The sequence below is a fragment of the Solea solea genome, chromosome 17, assembly GCF_958295425.1.
Source record: "Solea solea chromosome 17, fSolSol10.1, whole genome shotgun sequence".
In the NCBI taxonomy this organism is placed as follows: Eukaryota; Metazoa; Chordata; class Actinopteri; order Pleuronectiformes; family Soleidae; genus Solea; species Solea solea.
Window position 1 is genome coordinate 9,829,115 of NC_081150.1, and position 21,739 is coordinate 9,850,853.

The 21,739-nt window shown below is 39.8% G+C and overlaps 1 protein-coding gene across 2 annotated transcripts; it reads left to right on the forward strand.

Annotated features, from left to right (window-relative positions):
- Positions 1 to 908: 908 nt before the first annotated feature.
- On the forward strand, positions 909 to 21,216 carry hbs1l (HBS1-like translational GTPase). 2 transcript variants are annotated; one of them, XM_058612812.1, is made up of 18 exons: positions 918 to 1,090; positions 1,683 to 1,751; positions 2,717 to 2,851; positions 3,069 to 3,320; positions 12,177 to 12,285; positions 12,574 to 12,824; positions 13,661 to 13,826; positions 14,846 to 14,963; positions 16,420 to 16,566; positions 17,134 to 17,208; positions 17,334 to 17,451; positions 17,675 to 17,743; positions 17,852 to 17,956; positions 18,484 to 18,574; positions 18,889 to 18,997; positions 19,116 to 19,216; positions 19,536 to 19,680; positions 19,936 to 21,216. In XM_058612812.1, exons 1-18 carry the CDS (start codon positions 1,048 to 1,050, stop codon positions 19,942 to 19,944), a joined length of 2,112 nt encoding a protein of 703 aa, XP_058468795.1. In that variant the 5' UTR covers positions 918 to 1,047; the 3' UTR covers positions 19,945 to 21,216. The 2 variants fall into 2 exon arrangements, with proteins under 2 accessions (XP_058468797.1, XP_058468795.1); XM_058612814.1 differs by lacking the exons at positions 12,177 to 12,285; positions 12,574 to 12,824; positions 13,661 to 13,826; ... (9 more) ...; positions 19,536 to 19,680; positions 19,936 to 21,216 and adding an exon at positions 4,554 to 7,069 and having other exon boundaries at positions 909 to 1,090.
- The last annotated feature ends 523 nt before the right edge of the window (positions 21,217 to 21,739 follow it).

A 21,739-nucleotide genomic window follows, 5' to 3' on the forward strand; every position in this document is an offset into this window, starting at 1 on the left:
GTGTGTGTAGAGGCTTATTCACAGTAAATGCTAAATGCACAAGCACACACGTCTTTATTTCCTCTTTAAGTTTCTTGTGGTACAAAGATAGAGGGAAAACATTATGTCACTACCTGGGTGTGTTAGTGTGGGTTGAGATGGGCTGGTCTCTAACCATCGGGCATAACCTTTGACAGAAATGTTTTAGATATTCACACAGACTGAGTTTTAGGATGCAAGTGTATTTCATGTAACAAGATTCTGTCCCGGTCTAGCAATGCACTGCTGATCACCTCATCAACATCTCTCTGAATTCAAGGAATACCTGTCTGTCTGTCTCTTTGTTAATTGCATAGTTGTCCAATGGTGCACTTGACATGCTTCAAACTTGGCAGGTGACTTTCTTACATGTACCAGTGTGTGCCCTGCCAACTTTGACGTTGATCGGATAAGAAATGCAAGAAATATTGATAGAAATGCAGCAGGTATATCGCTGCTCACTGAGTGTTTGAGAATAGGACAAGAAATATTAATTGACCTTGTTCCCTCTGCAACTGACTTGAAGCACTAGAGAAGACGTTGATTATCTAATGAAGTTAAAAAGAAAAGAAAAGGGAAACATGAGCTTTCTGCAATTTTGTGATGACTGTCAAAAAAGGGCTCAATTAAATGAGTTAAAAATAACTACCGACTCTCCAATAAAGTTCGATCGGAGTATCTGACCCCAGCTTCATGGTTGACAGCAACAGGAAGTTACGTCAGCATGAAAATAAACCTTGTAACATGGTAATTGTCGAATATTGAGCAAAATACACAAATGTTGAAAAATGAAAGATTAACAGAAGCTTTGATGTACTGCATCTATTTTCGAGGCTGTAAAATCAAATGTCACAAACCAGCTGCCGTAATTTCTCTCTCTCTCTCTCTCTCTCTCTCTCACACACACACACACACACACATCAGCAGCAGCAGCAGCAGCAATGGCAGCCGGACAGTAAGACACATGTCAGCACAGTCTGTGAGCTGTAAAACTGTTTCGCTGGGTCCGAGTGACGACACAAAGACATAATGTCTCGTCACAGAAATGTTCGAGGTTACAACTACGATGAAGGTACAACGAGCTTTAGTTATCTATGACGATTTAAACGTCACGACGAGGCCTCAAGTTAGCTAAGCTACATAGGTAGCTTAGCGGCTAGCGGGTTTAGCTGTTGATTATCGCCCCATCGGCTAATGCTAATTTAGCTGGCAAAATACAATCGCTGTCGTGTCATTTGGCAACTGGTGCAAGATAAAGTGGACACTAAAACCAGTATACACGTTCCGTAGGCTAACGTTATAATGTAAAAACTTAGCAAGTCCATACAGTGACTAATGGTTTTCCTTTCAAAAGGATACATAGCAGCTTTCCCATATTTTGGTAGGAATGTGAGTAGCAACCCATACATTGTAACGCAAACACTTCAACTTCTTATTAACCCTTTTAACCCACAAATGAACTAATTATACAATGATGTAATTATAGAAAATAACCTGGCTCTCGTGTTTACTGTGTATTTGCATTCTGGAAAGCTGCTGACAAGGCAATGTTAACATGTGCTGTTATACAGGGATCTCTTTCTCTCCACTGCTACTGCATTTGTACAGGTTTGTGACGTACCCAAAAGAAACGCATGTTAATCCTCTAATATATTTTTCTGTAGACTTTGATGATGATGACATATATGGACACTCCGTGGATGATGACCTCTGCTGTATATCTCCAGCAACAGGTTGGTATTAGTGACTGCATAAGAATTCATGGTGAATGTGATGGAAGGTGTACTTTTTCTCTACCCTGATTTCAGAGTGATAATCTACACTCACTGGCCTAAAGGTACACAGGACATGCACTAAAGCAGCAGAAGTGGCACCTGCCATGATCGGCTGCTGTCAGTTTTGACGCCTTGTGTATTAAAAGAGGGTGTTCTGCATACTTTATTAGAGTTTTTGTTGCATTACTATAATTTGCAATCATGCTGTTCTCTTCTGTCTGCATGTATTTTTGCCGTGAGAGAACTGTAGTTAACTTGATAGTTTCTTTGTACATTCCAGATGTGATTTTTTTTTTGTGTGTGAAAATCCCAGTAGATCAGCACTTTCTGAAATAATCAGACCTTATCATTAATTTCCGGCAGGAAACCATCCCTCTGAAATCACCTTTCTTGTCCATTCTGATGTCTGGTTTGAACTTCATGTCATATTGACCATGTCTTCATGCCTAAATGGATTGCATTGTTGCCATATGATTGGATGATTAGCTTCTTGCATCAACAAGCAGTTGAAAAGATGTACCTAATAAGGTGGCCAGTGAGTGTAGTTAGATCGACAACCATATGTGTTCACATAAACAGCCAACACGAATGAACCAGATTGCATTCTTTCTCCCTAAGGTAAAACTTGAATACATTTAATCAGCAATTGTTTTCATTTTAAATTGTTAAATAAGACTGATGAGGGCACATGCCAACTTACATTATAACACTATTAAAGTGTAACTTATCTTCTAAATAACTTTTCCAAAGATGAAAAAACTATTTATTCCTCACCGCTCATTCTCCACTCTTCTCACTCATAGCCCAATTCAGTTCATTTTTTAAATGTATGCATTTGGTAGAGTTAAACCCTTACGCTTTAAGCCGACATCACATGCCATGTTTTGGTCAGTAAATAAAGATTTAGTTTTTTGTTCCTTCAGCGAATCAGTTTATCTACTCACGCCAAGAAAGGCATGCACCAAGGGAGGAGCCTTTAGAGGAGGAAGAAGAGTATGGAGAGGAAGATGTTCCCATGTCCCCAGCTGTAAGCTCCAACCTCAATCCTCTTGATCAAGGTAATCTAAAGTTCAGACAACAATATAAGTTAAACTTTTCAGGGTCTATCTGTCGTCTCTTTGATATTTGAGTTTGAAAATTAACAACTGAAGATATGATGCTGTTCAATTAGTATTTTTTGTTGTTTTTCTATATTCTTTTAAATGTTCCTTTGTGTAATTTGTCATTTGTTTCCTGATCACAAATACAATCTCAACTGTGTATTGTACTTTGTAGCCAAGCTGTATTCGTGCCTGGATCATATGCGGACAGTTCTGGGAGATGCATTTCCAGACTCAGTCTTGAGCCAGACAGCCATAAGATATGGATTTGATCCACACAAGGCACTGGATGCAGTCCTGTCTGATGACACTAAAAAAGCCCCAGTTACAGGAAGCACCAATGAGGAGGCGGCTGTGCCAGCAAGACTTGGCCAGGAGACTGCTCCACTACCACAGAGAACCAAACAAGAGGCTGTGGCTGAGAAAGGTACGCCTGAAGTGGATTTAAAACCAAAATTAATTGTAAAGTTTATTGTCGTTGACTGATCTACAATACTTTTATTTTAAAACTCAGTTGTATGAATATTGTCTTAAAATATTGTTTTAAGTTTTAAAATCCAAAATAGAAATTAACAAGAGATGTCACAGCTAGTTGGGGCATAAATGTTTTTTTCATGTCATGTGGCTATTGATTTTATTATATTTACTTTGAAGGCAAATATATATATATATAATGTATTTTTAAACATACACACATATGATATATCATGAGGACATGTCTATACCAACTTGTCTACTTGTGTCCCCTACACTGCCTGGCCAAAAAAAAAAGTCGCCAAAAAAAGGGTCACATCGTTGGACCGCCTTTAGGTTTGATTACGGCACTCATTCACTGTGGCATTGTTTCCATAAGCTACTGCAATGTCACAAGATTTATTTCCGTCCAGTGTTGCATTCATTTTTCACCAAGATCTTGTATTGGTGATGGGAGAGTTGGGCCACTGAGCAAAGCCTTTTCCAGCAAATCCCAAAGATTCTCAATGGGGTTAAAGTCTGGACTCTGTGGTGGCCAATCCATGTGTGAAAATCATGTCTCATGCTCCCTGAACCACTCTTTCACAATTTGAGCCTGATGAATCCTGGCATTTTCATCTTGGAATATGCCCATGTCATCAGGGAAGAAAAAAATGCATTGATGGAATAATCTGGTCATTCATTATATTCAGGTAGTCAGCTGACCTCATTCTTTGGGCACATAATGTTGCTGAACCTAGACCTGACCAACTGCAGCAACCCCTTACCTATTTGCTTAGTTAAATCCAGGTGGTGACTTTTTTTTTTGGCCAGGCAGTGTATTATTTCACTAAGCATTTCAGTATTTATAGAATTTTCTAGTCAGAATTTTCCATGGGTTATGATGAGGTAAATTATGGTGTTAAAACAAAAGACAACTCGGAAACACAAGAATTGTTTGAAAAACACTGTAAGATAGAGCATGGTCACATCTAATACAGTATCATGATATTTTTAACCTTAAACAAAAATGTACCAGTCATTTCTCATTTTACACAAATATGTGGGATGACTAATTGAAGTCGTGTAAAAACAGATGTTTAACAAAGTGCCTTCTTTCTGTTTTTTTCCCCCTTCATGTTTATGATATGATTCATTTGGCCTCCTGTCCCTTCTCTCCACCTGCAATTGGCTTTTGTAAGGTAAGGAGCCTGCTTGTCTGCTTCTCGCACTGACATGACATTCAACACACATAACCCTCAGTCCGATCGGGGGAAACGTAGGCAACCACATGTGCCAGCAAGCGCACCAGACTTGCACAACCCTTTATCTCAACACAAGACTGACCTAGTTGCTAGAACCTCTGAAAATCAAAATCAAAATGTGGGTATGAGCAGTCTGGCGCAGCTCATGTCTGAGCATGAGCAGAAGAGTAAGGGGACAGCAACAGTTGACACAAAGCAATGTGTTCCCCACTTAAGGGGTCTCACCATAGGAGCTAATTCACCTCCATCTGTTATGTCTAACCCCAGTGGTCTTTCATTGGGAACGCTGGCATCTCTAAATATGACTTCAGCACCTCCCAGCTCTGCTCCTTCCCTCCTTTCAGTTGCACTCAGTAGTCTCTCACTAAACAACCCAAATCTAACAACTTCAAACTCTTCCCTGGCTGCTCCTCCTGGATTCGGGAGTCTCAGTTCTGTCCTCCAGAGCAATCAGCTCTTAGTGGGAGTTGGGAATGGAGGCAAAGCCACAATAGCCGATCCTAAGGTAGGCCCATCACTGGCTGATTTAATCCAGGAGCACTCGAACCACAGACCAACAATCGGTGACTCTTTCCCCACTCCCCTGGATAACATAGTTTCTGTGAAGTGTTCTGAAATGGCTTCACCAGCACAACCTCTCTCACTGTCTGAGCTAGCTTCACAGCACCAAAACAAGAATACACCCATTCAGTCTCAATTAAGGAGCACTGGATGCGCTGCAGACACACATACCTTTTCAAAATCAACCACCTTGACTCCTACATTCCTGGGTGGGACTGTCTCACTGTCGCAGCTAGCCTTGCAGCATAATTCTCTAAGTTCATTAGCTTCCTCTCAACCCATTGACACTGAATCTCCTGCAAATGCACTGCAGCAACCACCTGGTCTCTCTTTAACACACTTTTCTGCTGAACTCAAAGGCAAAACCTCAACCACCTCATTTGGTTCGCAGTACTCACTCTCGTTGCTCCTTTCACCAGCAAAACCAGAGAGGGCGGATGTTTTGGCAGAAAGTACTTTAGAAGATGGCATCAAGTGTAAGCTCGACCACAAGCCTTACCACCAAAACTACAGGTCACCTAAGCCGGGCCAGGCTATTGATTTGAGTACACTCATGGCCCAGTTTGACAACGACCTCCTTACGCTGCCCTCTCAGGCTCCAGTTTCTTTGGGTTTAGATACTTCTGTTTTTGCAACACCTTCAGTATTTGCAATTACTTTGTCAACTGGGAAACACAGACATCAGAAGAGGACAGGGACTGTATCAAAAGGAAAAATAAGATGTCAGAAGGCAGGAAGTGGTTACCAGGCTTTCCTCCGTAAATTGCAGGACAAACCCAAAGAGCAATTTGCCCCACTTTCACCACTTTTACCATTCTGCTTTGATACACCTTCGCCCGATGACATTGTCCGTGCAAATCAGAAAAAAGCTTTCACCAGGTAGACCGAAGGAAATAATGAGCACTTAATAGAATTTTGCCTTAGTTAGTGTTCCGTGACCCACTTTGGATAAGAACATTTAATCTTTCTTCTGGCCTTTTGCTCCTGCTGAACTTAACTCAAAGATGCAGCACTCGGGGTCATCGGTCCTTTTATATATGGCGTCTCACCGTCAGTCATGTGTTGTGAAAATAAACCCCCTTTGGGATCAACATTATGACTTCATGAGATATTCCTTGCTCGTCGCTGGTAAACAATGTTCAAGAAACAGTATTATTACAGGTTTTATTCTTTTGTATGGAAACAACGAACTTCAAACTGGTCACTGATGTTTTAGTCAAAGAGGACAATTGAACTCCTCAGAACCACTCGGGCAGCTTGATATTAATCGCAGCTAATGTTAAAGAATTTTAAGAAATTTTCAAAAGAAATTTAATGTACTTTAGGTAATATTTTTTTTTTATATTTTTAAATTTTAGCCTTATTTTTGTATGCTTAGTTAGCCAGTGGATTTTTAATTTTGTATGACAGTGAAGTAGATCAATCTTTGGCGTGGAAAAGCGACGGAATAATTCTTTCTCTTTTTTTGTAGCACTTGGCTGCATGAACCCTTAAAAGAGGAAAAAAAGAGGTTACATTTTGTTTGCAGGTGCACTGCAGCTACTGGAATATGGATCATTCAACCATTGTGCTGGTTTACTGCTGTGTGTCTTTGAGATCATGGGGTTAACTTTTTGGTTTAGAGGACACCTGGAGATTTTCCCATGAGACAGTGACAAAACATACGCACACACACGTGCATACAGGCAAACTCTTTTTATTGTTGCCTGCCATTGACAAATGAAGTGAATAAGTAAAAATGTATGTCACCGATCATGCGCCAAAGTTTTTTTTCTTTTCTTGCTCTTACAAGCTTTTAGTTTAACAATGTACAGATGGATTGGATTTATAATGGGTGTGTTTTCACTCTATGACACTGGTAAAGTTGTTAATTTTGAAATAAAGTTGACTAAATTTACATGTGCTCTGTGTGCGTGTGTCTGGCTGGGCATGCATGGGTGTGCATTCGTGTGTCTGATCTTATAGTTGTGTGTTAAATTGTACTGTTTAAGTAACATTTTACAAACTATATGCATAAAATCTTTTTATATAGAATAAGATGATACTTAATTCCTGAGTAATTGGCATCAGTGTCAAATAATTTAGGGGTTGAGTTGTTTATTGTCAATATGAAAAAAACAACAAAAAAAGCCATGTATTTGGTACACTTTTTAAGCCAGGACAGAATTTCTGTAATCGTCTCACACTTGTAGTATGTGAGTCATTGGTATTGGTTTGAATGGACAATCTTGCCCCCAAAGAAGTGAATGGTTATCACTCAAAAGTTGAACAAAAGCTACTTTAGGGCCTAGCAGATAAGATCATGTGCCTTACAGCAACAACTGTAAGGTACTCAGTTGTATATTGTCAAAAAACCCCAACCATGGTCTTACTATGGATGAGGCCATAGAAGAAGAGATTGGAGAAGAGCTTATGTCAAACCTTTATATGGTAGGATCATTATCTCCTAATTGTTGTTTTGAACACTTGAGTTTGAGTAAGATGTGTGAACACTTCATACAGTTACAGAAAGACGGTCTATGTTTGACACCGTGAGTTGGCCCCTTAGGGTGTCAAACATAGATCCTGAGGGGAATGATAGATAACAAAGGGCAGACAGTGGTAATAATTGCAAGTCAAACATTTGAATTCAAACAAGTTTCTCAGTGTAGTCCTAGGAGCATTATGATATTTGGAAATCATTTTGAGAGATGCTTTCATCTGTGTTTGTGAATAGAGATAATAATCTGTTACATTTTTATATTTTACATTGGGGGGAAGTCTTGAAATGACCACGCACCCTATTAATAAGTGGTTTTGTCCATAGACAGTTCTTTTGTTGTTGTCCTTTTTATTTCTCTTAAAGCGAGCCACTGTGTGGGTTTGAGCAGGAAGCTGAACTTAAGGAGAAAATGTCACCCCAAGCACACTTCGACTCGGCACAGCAGCCGATCGTCTTACTCTCTGTCTCTTTTACACCACCTACGTAGGAAAATCTGATCGTGTCTCTCAACTTTCACAGCTTTGTCAGAGGCTTTGACAGATCAAATCATTTTGTGTTTTCACAGTCTCTGCAAGGCTTACTTGTTGCACAAACATTGTTTTGTTGTGAAGAGGTGCAGACACTGGGGGAAAAACCCCCCAAAACGTTTTACCCACTGCAAGTTGTCTGAAAGAATGTAGGTGTAAATGGACATACAGTTTAGGGCCACAGCAATATGTGTGTTGATGCTTTGTTTCTGTTTAGTGTATTTGCAGACCAGGAGGCTGAGAGACGGAGCTCCTTAAGTGGAAATTAATCACATAATTGGCTGCAAGTTTCAGCATTTCAGAAATCAGGTTAATTTATTATTCCTGTGCTGTGATCTGATGCTAGTAGTGACTGAATAACATAATTATTTTATTAACATGCATTTTCAAACTGTTCTTGGGAAGCTGATTGTGGCTTTTAGTATAATGTTCATGTTTCATGCTTTGCTTACTTTAAGGTCTGAGTTCCATATAGGGGAACTCATAGTCATAGTTTAGAGTTATAGTCACTTTTTGAGTGATTGCCATCTGATTATTAGCTCTGTAATTTGATGTATATGTATCAAACCCTTTCTTGACACGGTGATCGTAGGCTCATGTGCTTTAGTTAAGCGACAAACATTTTTCTGTATTTGTGTTTTGAATAATCAGTGTGTCTGTAAACACAACAGAAGGTGAGAGTTCTCTGGTAGTTGCTATGACTCGAGATGACTGTTCTGCTGAGTAGGTAGTTGTGAAGGATGAGCTGCTGTAAAATGTTGAATGATGGTACTGACAATATCCGTAATCTGAGTTCATGATTCATCTTGAAAGTGGTCAGGTGGGTCTCACTCGGTGCTTTTCCCTCTCAATTTCTTCATGGTCCTTTTCATTCATGTCTTCTCTTTTCATTCATGCATTCATCATCAACCACTTTATCCTCTCCTTTAAAAAAAACCCAAAAACATGATTGAAAGTCCAAGTGCTATTTTGGGTTGCATTGTTACAGCAATTCATTTAGAGCAAGTGCCAAAATACACTGTTTTAAGGTTTTAATCCTTTGACACATACCACACGTTTTGTCCTTTTCTGGTAAAATGCTTATTAAACGTTGGGAGTTAAAACTTCAGTTGCACTCTGTGGCACACTCTGCTTTATACTTTACAGTCCCAGAGATGTTTTACAGTCCTTAAGTCTTGCGTGTATAAGTAACATGCATAAAATAAATGTGGGATTCATTTTGGCTGCTTTACCTTTTCATATTATCTGTAATGTTGAACAAATGTCAGTTAAAATAGAAGCATTATATTATGTTTGCAATTTTTTAAAGTAGGGGGCCACTTTATAAAGAGTTTAGGAAACACTGGTGTGCATTGTATCGGAATAGTCTTTGTAACAACCAGACAAAACTTATGTGACTTAACACAGTGATATGTGACTTGACCCAGTTACAATATTTGAACGCTTCCCCCCTTAATTTCCCCCACATTGGAACGATGATGATTTGACTAAAGAGTAACATAATTCTCTTTTGCAGACTTTAGCGGCCTCAAGTGGTGGGTAGTCTCACAATTCAAATTTTGTAATAATTGTCAAAATTGTAATGGTGGTTTGAGGGCAGGATACCTCTTTGGTTTTTAAGTAGAACAAGTTGTTTTTTTTCTTGCAAATTCTGAGCACATGTATTTGAAAGAGTGAAAGAGACACTGAAGGACACTTGTTTGTAATTGTGGGGGCGGGTGGCGGAGGTGCTTATATTTGCATATCCTGGGCGGACTCCTAACTCCGCTCAGTTGAGCCCTCAGGCCATAGTGTACAGATGACTCACTGACACTCAGGCACTGCAAAGGGTCCCCATATGCTGGAGAAATCCTGGATGGAAAGACGCCAACTGTTTACCTGCCAATCTAAATAGAGGAAAGAGATCCTGCTAGGCATTCTCAGCCTACCCCCACTGTTACTACATCCCTCAGGCTAGCTCAACAATATCTAGCAAGTCAGTTGTTTGATCAGGCATTATAATGTTTTGACAGAGCAACATTTCCTGTAGTTTGAAAAGTTTCTGCTTATTGCTGAAGACCTCAGGGGGGAAGTGTAGTAGGGAACGCCTGTTTGCTTCACCACAGGTTATAGTATAGGTTAGCTCATCCTATTGTCTCAATATATTAATAGTATAGATCCATGTTAATGTTAGATTTGAATCGATTGCAAGCTGGCTGTCCTGTTTCACACAGGTGGAAGGGAGGGGAAAGGTCTTCAGCTGCAGCTTCAGCTCTTTTTTTTCTATGTCATGTCACTGCCCACTGCAGGTCAGAATGCCATCAGATAACACCATAATGAGGCAGATCTCATTGATGATGAAGATCTCCAACTGTTTTAAACTGCCTTTCTGCACGAGTCTGTCTTACCTTTGACAAGCTCTTTTTGATTGAGAGTGACAAAAATAAAAGGCCCTTCAGAGTGCAGTGATCCGCCAGGCTTGTGTGTGTCAGTGTTTCAGAATGACGGGGACTTTTCTGTCAAGCACATACAGTCATTCATAGATTGCTTGGTTAGAGAAAGTCCATTAATAATTCTGCTGAATGACACCATCTTTCCACTTGTTTTTCCCCCAGGGTGTTTTTCATGATGAATAAACTGCATGAAGCACATAGGGAAACGCACGCAAAATCAAGGATTGGTATAATATAAAATGCTAGTCTTAAACATAGATATACCACCAAAAATTGTTTGTAAACCTTAAAGCTGCAGTGTGTAGATTTAGGTGAATTTTGTCGCTATTCTGTCTCTGGTCTTCATGAACAGGACTGATGTAACAGTAATTGTATGCTTTGTCCTTTATCTAAAAACAAACAAACAACAGACTCTGTCAAGCAATGATATCAGCTGATTGAGGGAGGATTTGTGTATACAGCAGTAGCACGACAGGGGTTTTTTTAGGCAGTAGAATTCAGAATTTATGAAACTTTATGTGGGCGCTTCTTTGTGATTTCAGTCATACTCTTTACTAATGCAATGTTGCTGTTCCCTCAGTGTTTCTTAACATAAGAGGTTATCACTCCTTATGTACACTGTGGGAATGTCGCTGGGCGACGCATGATTGTAACACCACTATACTGCGAAACAGTGATAGGCTTAATCCCCATTGTGTGAAGTAATTTGATAATGTTTTTTGGTGTGGAAAGAACATTTTTTGATACTAATAAACAGAAAACAGCAGTTTTTACACTTAATATCAACAATATTTATTATTTGTTAAGTTAATTAAGATCATTTGTATGTGATGTTGCATGCATCAACCCTGCGCTCACCAATAGATTCATTTCGGGAAATGCTGTGTCACCCTCCTCTGATTACGTGGAGACAGCAGGTAACGGCCAGTTCTGAAATTAACCCTTTGTGAACCAGGATGACACTGCCACACATACAAGTACGCACAGACACTCAAGTGTGCAGTAGGGTCGACTGTGCAGCCTAGTCTAAATGAATCAGTAAGAGGTTGATATGACTGGTATGGGTGGCTACTTGGGACTGGGATGACGAGGCGGTGACCTCAGCAAGTCTCGCTGCTGCACAGTATGAGAGTGGAACTGATTGGATCACATGCAAAAGCTTATACTTGCTCACTTATTATGTGCCAGTAAGTGGCAACTTTAACCGTGGCACTTTGTCTCCATGTATTTTCTGTTATTTCTGTTATTAGATGCAGCTGGTGTCACAACAAATGAGCTGGAATGAGCTGTTTTAAACGAAATGAAAGAAAAAAATCTTTTGTTTTTGACTCAATTCTTGCATCACTGTAAAATGATTACATATGCACCCCTGGTCTTTGCAGGTTGACTGAGAAATTTGTGAAACATCTCCCCAAGTGGGAAAAACCCTTCAGTCCTGGGTAGAAGAAGAACACTGTACATCAAAGCATACAAAGTCTTAATGTGTCGGATTTTGATTCTCTGCTGTATTAAAGTCATGATAGCCGCCTTTCTGAGCAAGTTCTGTTCCTCTCTTGTCCTTAGCTAAAAGCAGAGACGCGTCTCAAACTAAACTGGACTCTGAAGTGGTTCCCAAAGTGGCTCGCATGACCGTCTCTGGCAAGAAGCAGACCATGGGCTTTGATGTTCCCAGGTATCAAAACCCTGTTGCATTCAAATGCAAGTTGATTAAATATAAACTTAAAAAGTATATACACTGAAAACACTTTAAGGTTTTTTGGCCTTTTGGTAGATTAATTTAAATGAAATGTATTCATAGATTTGGATAAGCTGCTCATCAGTGTTAGTGACATGAGTGGGTGTAGTGTAGGTAAGCATCTTCAGTGCTGCTAATGATTTTGAAAGCTACAGTTATCGTTGGTTGTCAGAAGAGAAGAGTTGTGTTTCAGTGTGCTTAAACTTGTCCGCGTTCTCTGCTCAGCACAGGGGAGAACGACCTTGTCACTTCCTCATGTCGCCGTGGTGGCAGTCCAGAAAACGCAACCACAACGCCCGCCACAGAGGTCACCACCAAACGTCCCGAGACCCCATCTAAAGGGTCAAATGTCGATGAACCCTCCACAGTTCCCACTCCAGGCCGCAATGCTGGAAAGAGTCGGCAGTCGATCAATGTCAAGGCTGAGCTGGAGAAGAGGCAGGGGGGCAAACCTCTGTTGAATTTGGTGGTCATAGGTAAGACATCATGGAAAAACCATTTGTGAATCCCCACATTTGTAAGTTAAAGCATATATTAGGGTCTATAGCACATTGAGAATTACAAAAAGGGTTCAAGTTTTTCACCCCCTCACAAGAGGTTTGTGTGCGGGGGTTGAGAAACCTAAATTTGTATTCTGGGGAATTGTCTATGTTAAGAAACTAAATATTTATTTTCAGAGTTGCCTTTTTTAAATAGTGTGCCTCTTGCAGAAAATATATAGACAATTTCTTTCATTTTAAACTGTGTGCAAGAAGTAGTACAATTTCAACAATATTCTTACAAGGTAAGAAAAAAACATCCTGCTTCCTTTAAGTCTAATGTACTGTCGATCAGTGAATCATTTTTGCGTTTCCCTCCATGGTGTCCTTGTTTAGTATGAATTGTGTCTCAACTAGATGACGGGGAGTGACTTGAGCTACAGCGCAGTGCAGTTGCTTGGTCATACTTTCTCATTCTCTGTTACCCCAGAAAAAGTGACTCTGTAGTTTCAGGCGTGCAGATGATTCTAGTTTCTCACAGCCTGTGAAACCTTTCATTTTACCACCGCCTGTTCTGCTTTCCCCCCCCCACCCCCCCTTCTTGTTCCCATCTCTGTATGCCTCCTTCCACTTATGCAATTCTGCTTCTTTCCTTCTCCCATCTGTGGCTTCCCTTTGCCATATCTTATATTCGCTCTCTCCCACCTGTCTTATCATGTTTGTCACACTCTTCCTGTCTGTGCCAGCCTCTAATCTCCTTCTCTCTGTCAGTTCCTGTCTTTTTGCATCCTTAACTCTTAGGTATCTTTAACCGTGTATTCCCTTCTCTGCAGGTCACGTGGATGCAGGTAAAAGCACACTGATGGGCCACCTGCTTTATCTGCTGGGCAATGTCAACAAACGTACCATGCACAAGTATGAGCAGGAGTCCAAGAAGGCGGGAAAAGCTTCCTTCGCCTACGCATGGGTCCTGGATGAAACTGGCGAGGAGAGGGACAGGTAAACATTGGAAATGAAGAAAATATACATACTAGATAGAAACATTCTTTGTTGCCCCCACACACATTGTGGTTTGGGTGCAGGTTGACAAGGGCACTTACCAAGCTATCTCTTTCTGCCGTGTGCTTCATGTTGATAACAAACCAACCTCGAGACTCGTATTGTTTACTGCAATAGAACAAATGGCTTCCTCAATAGAATAACAAAAATCTTGTTAGAATTTGCTATGCTGTTTAATTCCGCTTCAGAAGTTATGTCACTTTTTTGTGCCCCCCTCTTATGAAACACAAACGAAAAATGTGCCAGAAACTGAAAGTGACAGGTAGAAATTCATATCCACATATCAGTAACCGCTGAATCAAACGCGTGAGCAGCAACAGATCGAGAGACTTGTGACGCCCAAACACAATTTTCTTGAGCTTTTATTATATCAACAATTCAAATCCCACCCAAGCGCACTTTGCATTACCGTAATTATACAATGGTTTGTTTCATCGGAAAAACTCCCAATGGTTTCTGAAAGCTGAGAAGTTGCACGTCAAAGCCAATATGTTGTTATTACGGTAATTTCACTCACACTGTTGCAGGAAGCTGGCGAATCTGCGTCTTTGTCATCAGAGAGGAGAGGGTTTGAAAAACGCCTGTACATACCCATTTTTTGGCCTGGTTTTGGACATTGAGACAAAGACTCAAACAAATGTTATTTTATGTGTTTTATACTGTTCACTTTTCAAATTTAACACTCAAAATTTGGTGCAGTGTTTTCTTGAAATAAAACCCTTTTTCTTCATTTGAAATTGTTAATACCCTATTTTAACATGCAGTAAATTGTAAATAACTGCCAGATATTGAAAGTCATTCTTGAAAAATGGGCAAAGGCACTTAGTCACAGGACATTTCCTGGCCCTTTTATGATTAAAATATGAAAAAAAAACACACGTTTTTGTTCAAATCACATCTTCCTCCCAATTTGGACAAATAGTTGTAAAATAAGTAAAAACATCTTTTGTTTTCTCCAGAGGTGTAACAATGGATGTAGGCATGACAAAGTTTGAGACAAACTCCAAGGTGGTGACTCTGATGGATGCACCTGGACACAAAGACTTCATCCCCAACATGATCACAGGAGCTGCACAGGTATGCAACATGCCTACATGTCCGCCCTAATTATCATCATATAGAAGATTTATGAGTGATAACTGCACATTTTGGTGTGTGGGACAGAAAAATATGATTAAATCTGTGTATTTCTTTTTTAAATTCATACTTTTTATCTACATGTGAGATATTTTCATGTTAAAGCAAAAAGGGAATAAACCTCAGAGCAGTGTTTCTCATCGTTTTATATGGGGACCCATTTTTAAAAACAATCGCACATATCTTACATGTCATATCTGTCAATGAATATACGGTAAGTATTTCTGTAACTCCTTTCATCTGATTAATTCCACCCCTCCTTCAGTATACCCTCAGTCTACCACACCCGTCTATAACATTTGTGGTTTTGGGTGTTGGTGTCAGAAAGTGTTTTGCCGGCATGGGTGTGTTTTTTTTGGGGCACAAATGTAATTTCTCTCCTTACCATATGACTGTGTTTGCGTTGGTCCTCTTCATGTAGTGAGTCAGGGGTTTCTGTTGTAAGATAGATTTAGTCACCAGATAATTTGTTAATCCATTTAAAAATCCAGTTTGTCCTGGTTTCCCTTTCTAATATATATAAAAAACGTTACATATTTAACATTAAAGAAGAGCTACATGCAAGTTTATCTCTGTAGATGGAGTGCATATTTAAAAATGTAATCTTTAAATGATTATATGTATATCTTGTAGACACATTTTTATCTTTTTGCTTCATAAAAACTGTGACATTTTACCTTCCCAATTTAAGACATTTGGGCTTTTACCTGTATAATAATGTAAATCTTGAAGTCTTTAGACTCTAAACTTATGTTTGAACCCACCCAATTACTGAGTTACTTGCCTTTGTTGATTGTTTGTTCAAATGTTAAATTGCTCTGAATGTCTGCCTTTGTTGTTAGCGAGGAAAAACAAGTAATATTGAAGTTGAGTAAAGATGGAAACATTGAACTAAACCAATACAAAGATTTTCAGACATCCTGGAAAAGAATCAAGTCAGCAAACATGTTGACAGCTGCAGACAGCAGTTCCTGTCAGAGGCATCATCACTTCCACAGGAAAAAGATGATGATATCAGAGACACTTTATCTGATAATTTCCAGAGAAATACATCCAAGCTAATCTTCTCTAATAATAGAGAGCATCCCTAAACACACCATCAGCACAACAGGGGACACTCCTGCGTGGGAATGTGAGACCTGCAGAACTGCAAAAAATTACAAAAGCCTACCAAAAATGCAGCAGTTTGAGTTGCAGATTTGATACAGTTCACTTTTTGCAACTAGCAAATCAATGTTGTTACTCTGATACAAAAGGGGTTATGGTCCAGGTTATTTAGACACTAGATTTAAATCATAAAAAGCATTAATTTCTTTGGATCTTAAATCCAAACGTCCTCCCCGAGTTTGTGAATAATACTGCTGCTGTCTTAATCTTTCCTCGGTTCTGTCTCCAGGCTGACGTGGCGGTGCTGGTGGTGGATGCCAGCAGAGGCGAATTTGAGGCCGGTTTTGAGGCGGGTGGTCAGACCAGAGAGCATGCACTGCTGGTGCGTTCGCTGGGCGTCACTCAGCTCGCTGTTGCTGTCAACAAGATGGACCAGGTGAGACCTGCTACACTTACGGACACTCTTGCCTCATTAGTCAGCTGATTATTACTTATTCATGTAAATGTTTTCATCTAAAAGTAAAATTGTTTTCATGACTTGTTTCATTAATACATTTTTTTTTTGGAATAAAGGAAAAAACAGCCAAACAAACTGGTAAAAAATGTCATCGTCTACTCTGATTGCAAAAATCAGCATCAGCCACAAAATACAGCTAATTTGACCCCAATATTGGTCCAGCAGAGGCAAACAAATTTCTAAAGGCTGGGCAACATATTTAACTTAATATGTATTAATAATTCAGAGCACTAGAGTTTGCTGTTTTAGTAATTAAACCAGAATAAATTCCCTGTTCGTTTGAAGACAGGCATGTCATCACCAGCACCCCTAAGAGTTTCCATCTGGAGAAAATGCCTTAGGAAAAAAAACAAAACTCTGTACATATGATTTTATGTTTGTGTTTAAGTTTCCTACAATCACTCGTATGTTGCTGACACATTTCCATTTCAAAGCCTTGCTAAAGGGGAAACTTCCTATTTTGGTATATTTACTTTTAATGTGCAGGTAAACTGGCAACAACAGCGTTTCCAAGACATCATCTCCAAACTGGGTCATTTTCTCAAGCAGGCAGGATTCAAGGTGAGCTGGCATCACATCACTCCACATATTTACAATTTTTTTTTTTTTTTTTTACAATGAACTTTATTTTATATATTTATATACTGTGTGTACATATATATAAACTGGTCTATCTATTTCTGCAGGAGTCTGACGTCTTCTACATCCCCACCAGTGGCCTGTCGGGAGAAAACCTCGTCACCAGGAGTTCAGTTTCACAGCTCACCTCCTGGTACTCTGGTCCCAGCCTGCTGGAGCAGATTGGTAATGAATGGCATGAGTGAAGCTGCCCAAAACACAAATGCCCATCAAATAATTTTCAAATACTCTGACCACTGAGACGTCACTTTTGTTATTCATCCAGTTCCAATGAAAGTGATTCATCATTCTGGTCACCAGGCTACTCCGAATAATAACTAGCCTTTCCACTTGTCATGTTTTTGTTCCTCTTTCTTTGTATTGTGTGTTTTCCCTGTCTGGTTTTTAGATGCCTTCAAAGCCCCTCAGAGATCTGTAGACAAACCCTTCCGACTGTGCGTCTCAGACGTGTTCAAAGGTGAAGTCACTGATGCACACCGTGTTTGAGATTTTCCTCACACCCCATTTCTCCCCATCTCTTCATTTTAAGCTGAAATGTCTGCTGATGTTGCCGTTTCTCCTTTAGACCAGGGCTCAGGCTTCTGTGTTACGGGGAAAATCGAGGCAGGTTATATTCAGACTGGAGACAAAATACAGGCTATGCCTCCGAATGAAACCTGCACTGTCAAAGGTAGGCACGGCTGTTTCTTTGCTGCTATTTCTGGCATTGCAGCTGACTCATACTTCAGTTTTAATATTTACATATGGATGATATTTTCTTACTCTCTGTCAGTGAGCCATGATTTTGAATTGTTCATCATCTAGGTAGATTTGCAAAGGCCTAGTTTTTATGTGTGCGTTCGATGGTCATAGGCTGAATACCCCTAGTCTAACTGCATAATCCAGTTCCTAGAACAACACATTTCTGTGGCCCGAGGGGAGGGGGGGGGGTGTGTGGCAGGATGTTTATAGAATTTGTTGAATCTTCATACCAGGATCATTTAAAGACAAGTAAATAAAACCTACAAATTTGTGAAAGAGATTAAATAACTAAAAGCAAAGAGAATTTTAATATTTTCATTGGCACACTCTGCCTCTTTTTTTTTTTTCCATTTTCATTTTGCATACACCTGTATCTGTATCATAGGATGACTCTGTAGTGGTGTGTGGAACACTGCCACCTTGTGGTAATTTAGTCATTTGCACTCTTCACTGCAGGAATTACTCTACATGATGAGGCGCTTGACTGGGCTGCAGCAGGAGACCACGTGAGCCTGACGGTCACTGGCATGGACATCATCAAAATCAAGTAAATAAGTGACAAGTAGAGTGTAATAATTTTTTTAGTTGTGTTGATAATATTTTTGACTTGCCTTTGACTATGTTTGCAGAAGTCCGTCTCTGTGTATAATAGTTGAGATAGAGCAACAGCAGTCATCGTTACACTTGCTTAATCTAAACTAGTCCCTCACCTCACTTTCAAAAGACATTAGTATATAAACATTAGGACATTTTTGCTCTCATTTTGCTGTCATGGTGTGATGAGCTCTTTGGATTACTCTTAGGTTTAATTTATTTGTTTGTATTTGTTCTATTTTCTGTACTGTGTTTTCCTCTGTCCAGCGTGGGCTGCGTGTTCTGTGATCCTAAGGCGCCGATTCGAGCCTGCACTCGATTCAGAGCCAGAATCCTCCTCTTCAATATCGAGGTCCCCATCACACAAGGTTTCCCTGTAAGTGCAGGCAGACGCACTCTCGAGTTTCACATTGCAACTTCGTAACGTGCTCTCTGTTTTAACGTGCGTTTGTGTTCGTTATCCGTGGTGCTTTTTCTGTGTGTGGTCGGTTTAGGTGTTGTTGCATTACCAGACACTCAGTGAGCCAGCCACCATTAGGAAACTGATTAGCGTTCTGCACAAAAGCAGCGGGGAAGTCCTCAAGAAGAAACCAAAGTGAGTGGAGTGTGGGGGGGGGCTTTGTCACACATTTTATTAGACAAATACGCACCGGGATTTCCCTTTTTGTGTGCTTCTTTACCAAAATGTTGATATGTACGGTTAAAAACAAAATTATCATTATCTTCAATCACTTTTAATCTGTTTTTATGTAAATAATGGTAATATGTGTCATATCCTGTATCATTCGTAATGGAGTACATTGTTATCGTTCCCGTATCATCTTCAGAACGAGAGAGAGGGGCCATTTTTACACAGAAATTTCAAACACTTCTTACAAGAAGTGAAATGACAATGGATTGTCTTTCCCATTAAGGTGCTTGAGTAAGGGTATGAATGCCATTGTGGAGATCCAGACGCAGAGGCCAGTGTCATTAGAACTGTACAAGGACTACAAGGAGCTGGGCCGCTTCATGCTGCGATACGTAGGCTCCACCATTGCTGCAGGGGTTGTCACTGAGGTAAAGTGTAAAGGATGAAGGTTATGGTCCAAGTATTTTTACAGTGTGTGAGTGTTAATTAAGTAAATTTGAGGTTGTTATTATTGCTTGAGTGTTTTATCATGAATCGAGAAAGTGACAATGCGATACAGGCATTATGTATTGGTCAATTGGCCTTTTCTCTTGCGATCAATATCTGCATTGATGTCGCGTGATCAGCACGACACACTTGAGCTGAGTAATCAGTCATTTTCCTTTCCTTTCCCTTCACTGTAGATCAAGTAAAGAAGACCCGTTCCCATCAACACAGCGCTGCTCAGGCCTTGTTCTGGAGACGGCATGCAGCCAGAGACAAAGTGCAATTTCTCAGAGTCACGTCACTCATGGACTCAGAGCATCACGTTGATCCATCCATCTCTCCATCCAACGCAGCAGCTGTCTGCACTAACTGCACCGATACCAACCACATAGCGAGACGGACGCCTGGCATCTGGACATGGCGACGCTGTTCGGCCAGCTTCCCCTACTTCCCATCCTCTTCTTCTCCGTCTGATCCTTAGTTTGTCAGTAAACATTTTTCCTCTCACGAATCTCAGTTTGCTCAAGCGTAATTGTAATGAATTGCTACAATAATTGATAAAACTCAGAGGACACTTCTGCTGTGCTGAGACTTCCACAGTGATTATTTTCACTGAAGGAGCCTTGATCTTTTTGAATGAGTTGAATTTCGTCCGATAAATTATTAAAACCTAGCGTAGAAGCTAACAACAAGGGCAGTCCTGGTATAAAGATGACATTTTCTTTCTACTGTATTTAAGAAGTGAAATGTAGTCTGAGAACAAAAAAGGGAAATTACAATTTCCACCTCGACCTGTATTGAGAGACATCCTTTTTGTTCTTATTAACAAAAGATAATTACTTGAAATGCTTCTGAAAATGAGACTTTCAGAAAAGCAGCATAATGCTTTTGGAAGGGCTTTTTATTTTTTTCCTTACAAAGACACTGCAGAACTACGGTGGGAGGTTGAAGAAGCTGCATTTCTGTTTCTCGCCGTGTTTAAGTCGGCTGTGTGAGTAAAGATGGCGCGAAGGATCTTAATGCAGAATGAACAGCATGACATCAGTAATCTTTGGTTTGAGTTTTGATTTTTAGCAGATTTGTCCTTTTCACAACACCTGTGAAAATCCCTTTGACAAGTTTTAGGCAATTTAGCCTGTGAAAGTTTGACAGTACGACGAGAAATTCTGTTTTTTTGGCAGTTAAATGTGAATCAGGAAGTCAAAAAGGAACAGTGATCATTTTCCCAATACCGTTCCCAAATAAAATTGTGCAACTCATTTTAATTTAAAAAACAATTCTAATCAACACACATGCTTTTCTTTTCCTTCATAAAAGACACTGCTCCATCATAACTGACCCAAATTCAGTGTTCCATCAGCTATGAATAAATTAATTTACTTGCTCCCATCCCATGACTGTCATCAGCTGGTGTCGTTTTACTCAGCTGCTGTAAATCTTGTCTGTTGTCAAGCATTCATAAAAATGTCAACAATTAATTCTAAGCTTATTTATTTCATCTAATGGAGAAGTCGGTGAATGCTACATCACAGATGTCCAAACAAAATATGAGCGCAAATGCTTTTGAAATGCTGAAGCCCCTTTTATTTTACATCCAATAGATCCAACCCACTGTTTTTGTGTACACAAATACCCATATCACAACCTGGAGTATCTACTCATACCAAAATCAGTGTGATACATCCTTTACATTACAAAGCTGTAAATCACACAGTCGTACAAAATGACTTTATTTCTCTTAGTTTAAACTAATTACACACAGCTGACATGATCACTGCAGTGTGGTAGACATGTGCAGCCTTCATGCTTCATTCATTCTCTTAGTCACACAAGACATCAATGGAGCACATGTGACCTGTGACATTTAGCATTTCTGTATTTCTTTTCTACTGACAATGTCTGATCCAGTGATTTTGACCAGTATCAGACAAATATACACAAATGATTTCACCTATTTTTTTGCTGATGTTGGTGTTAGGGATGGGAATCGGTATCGGTCAG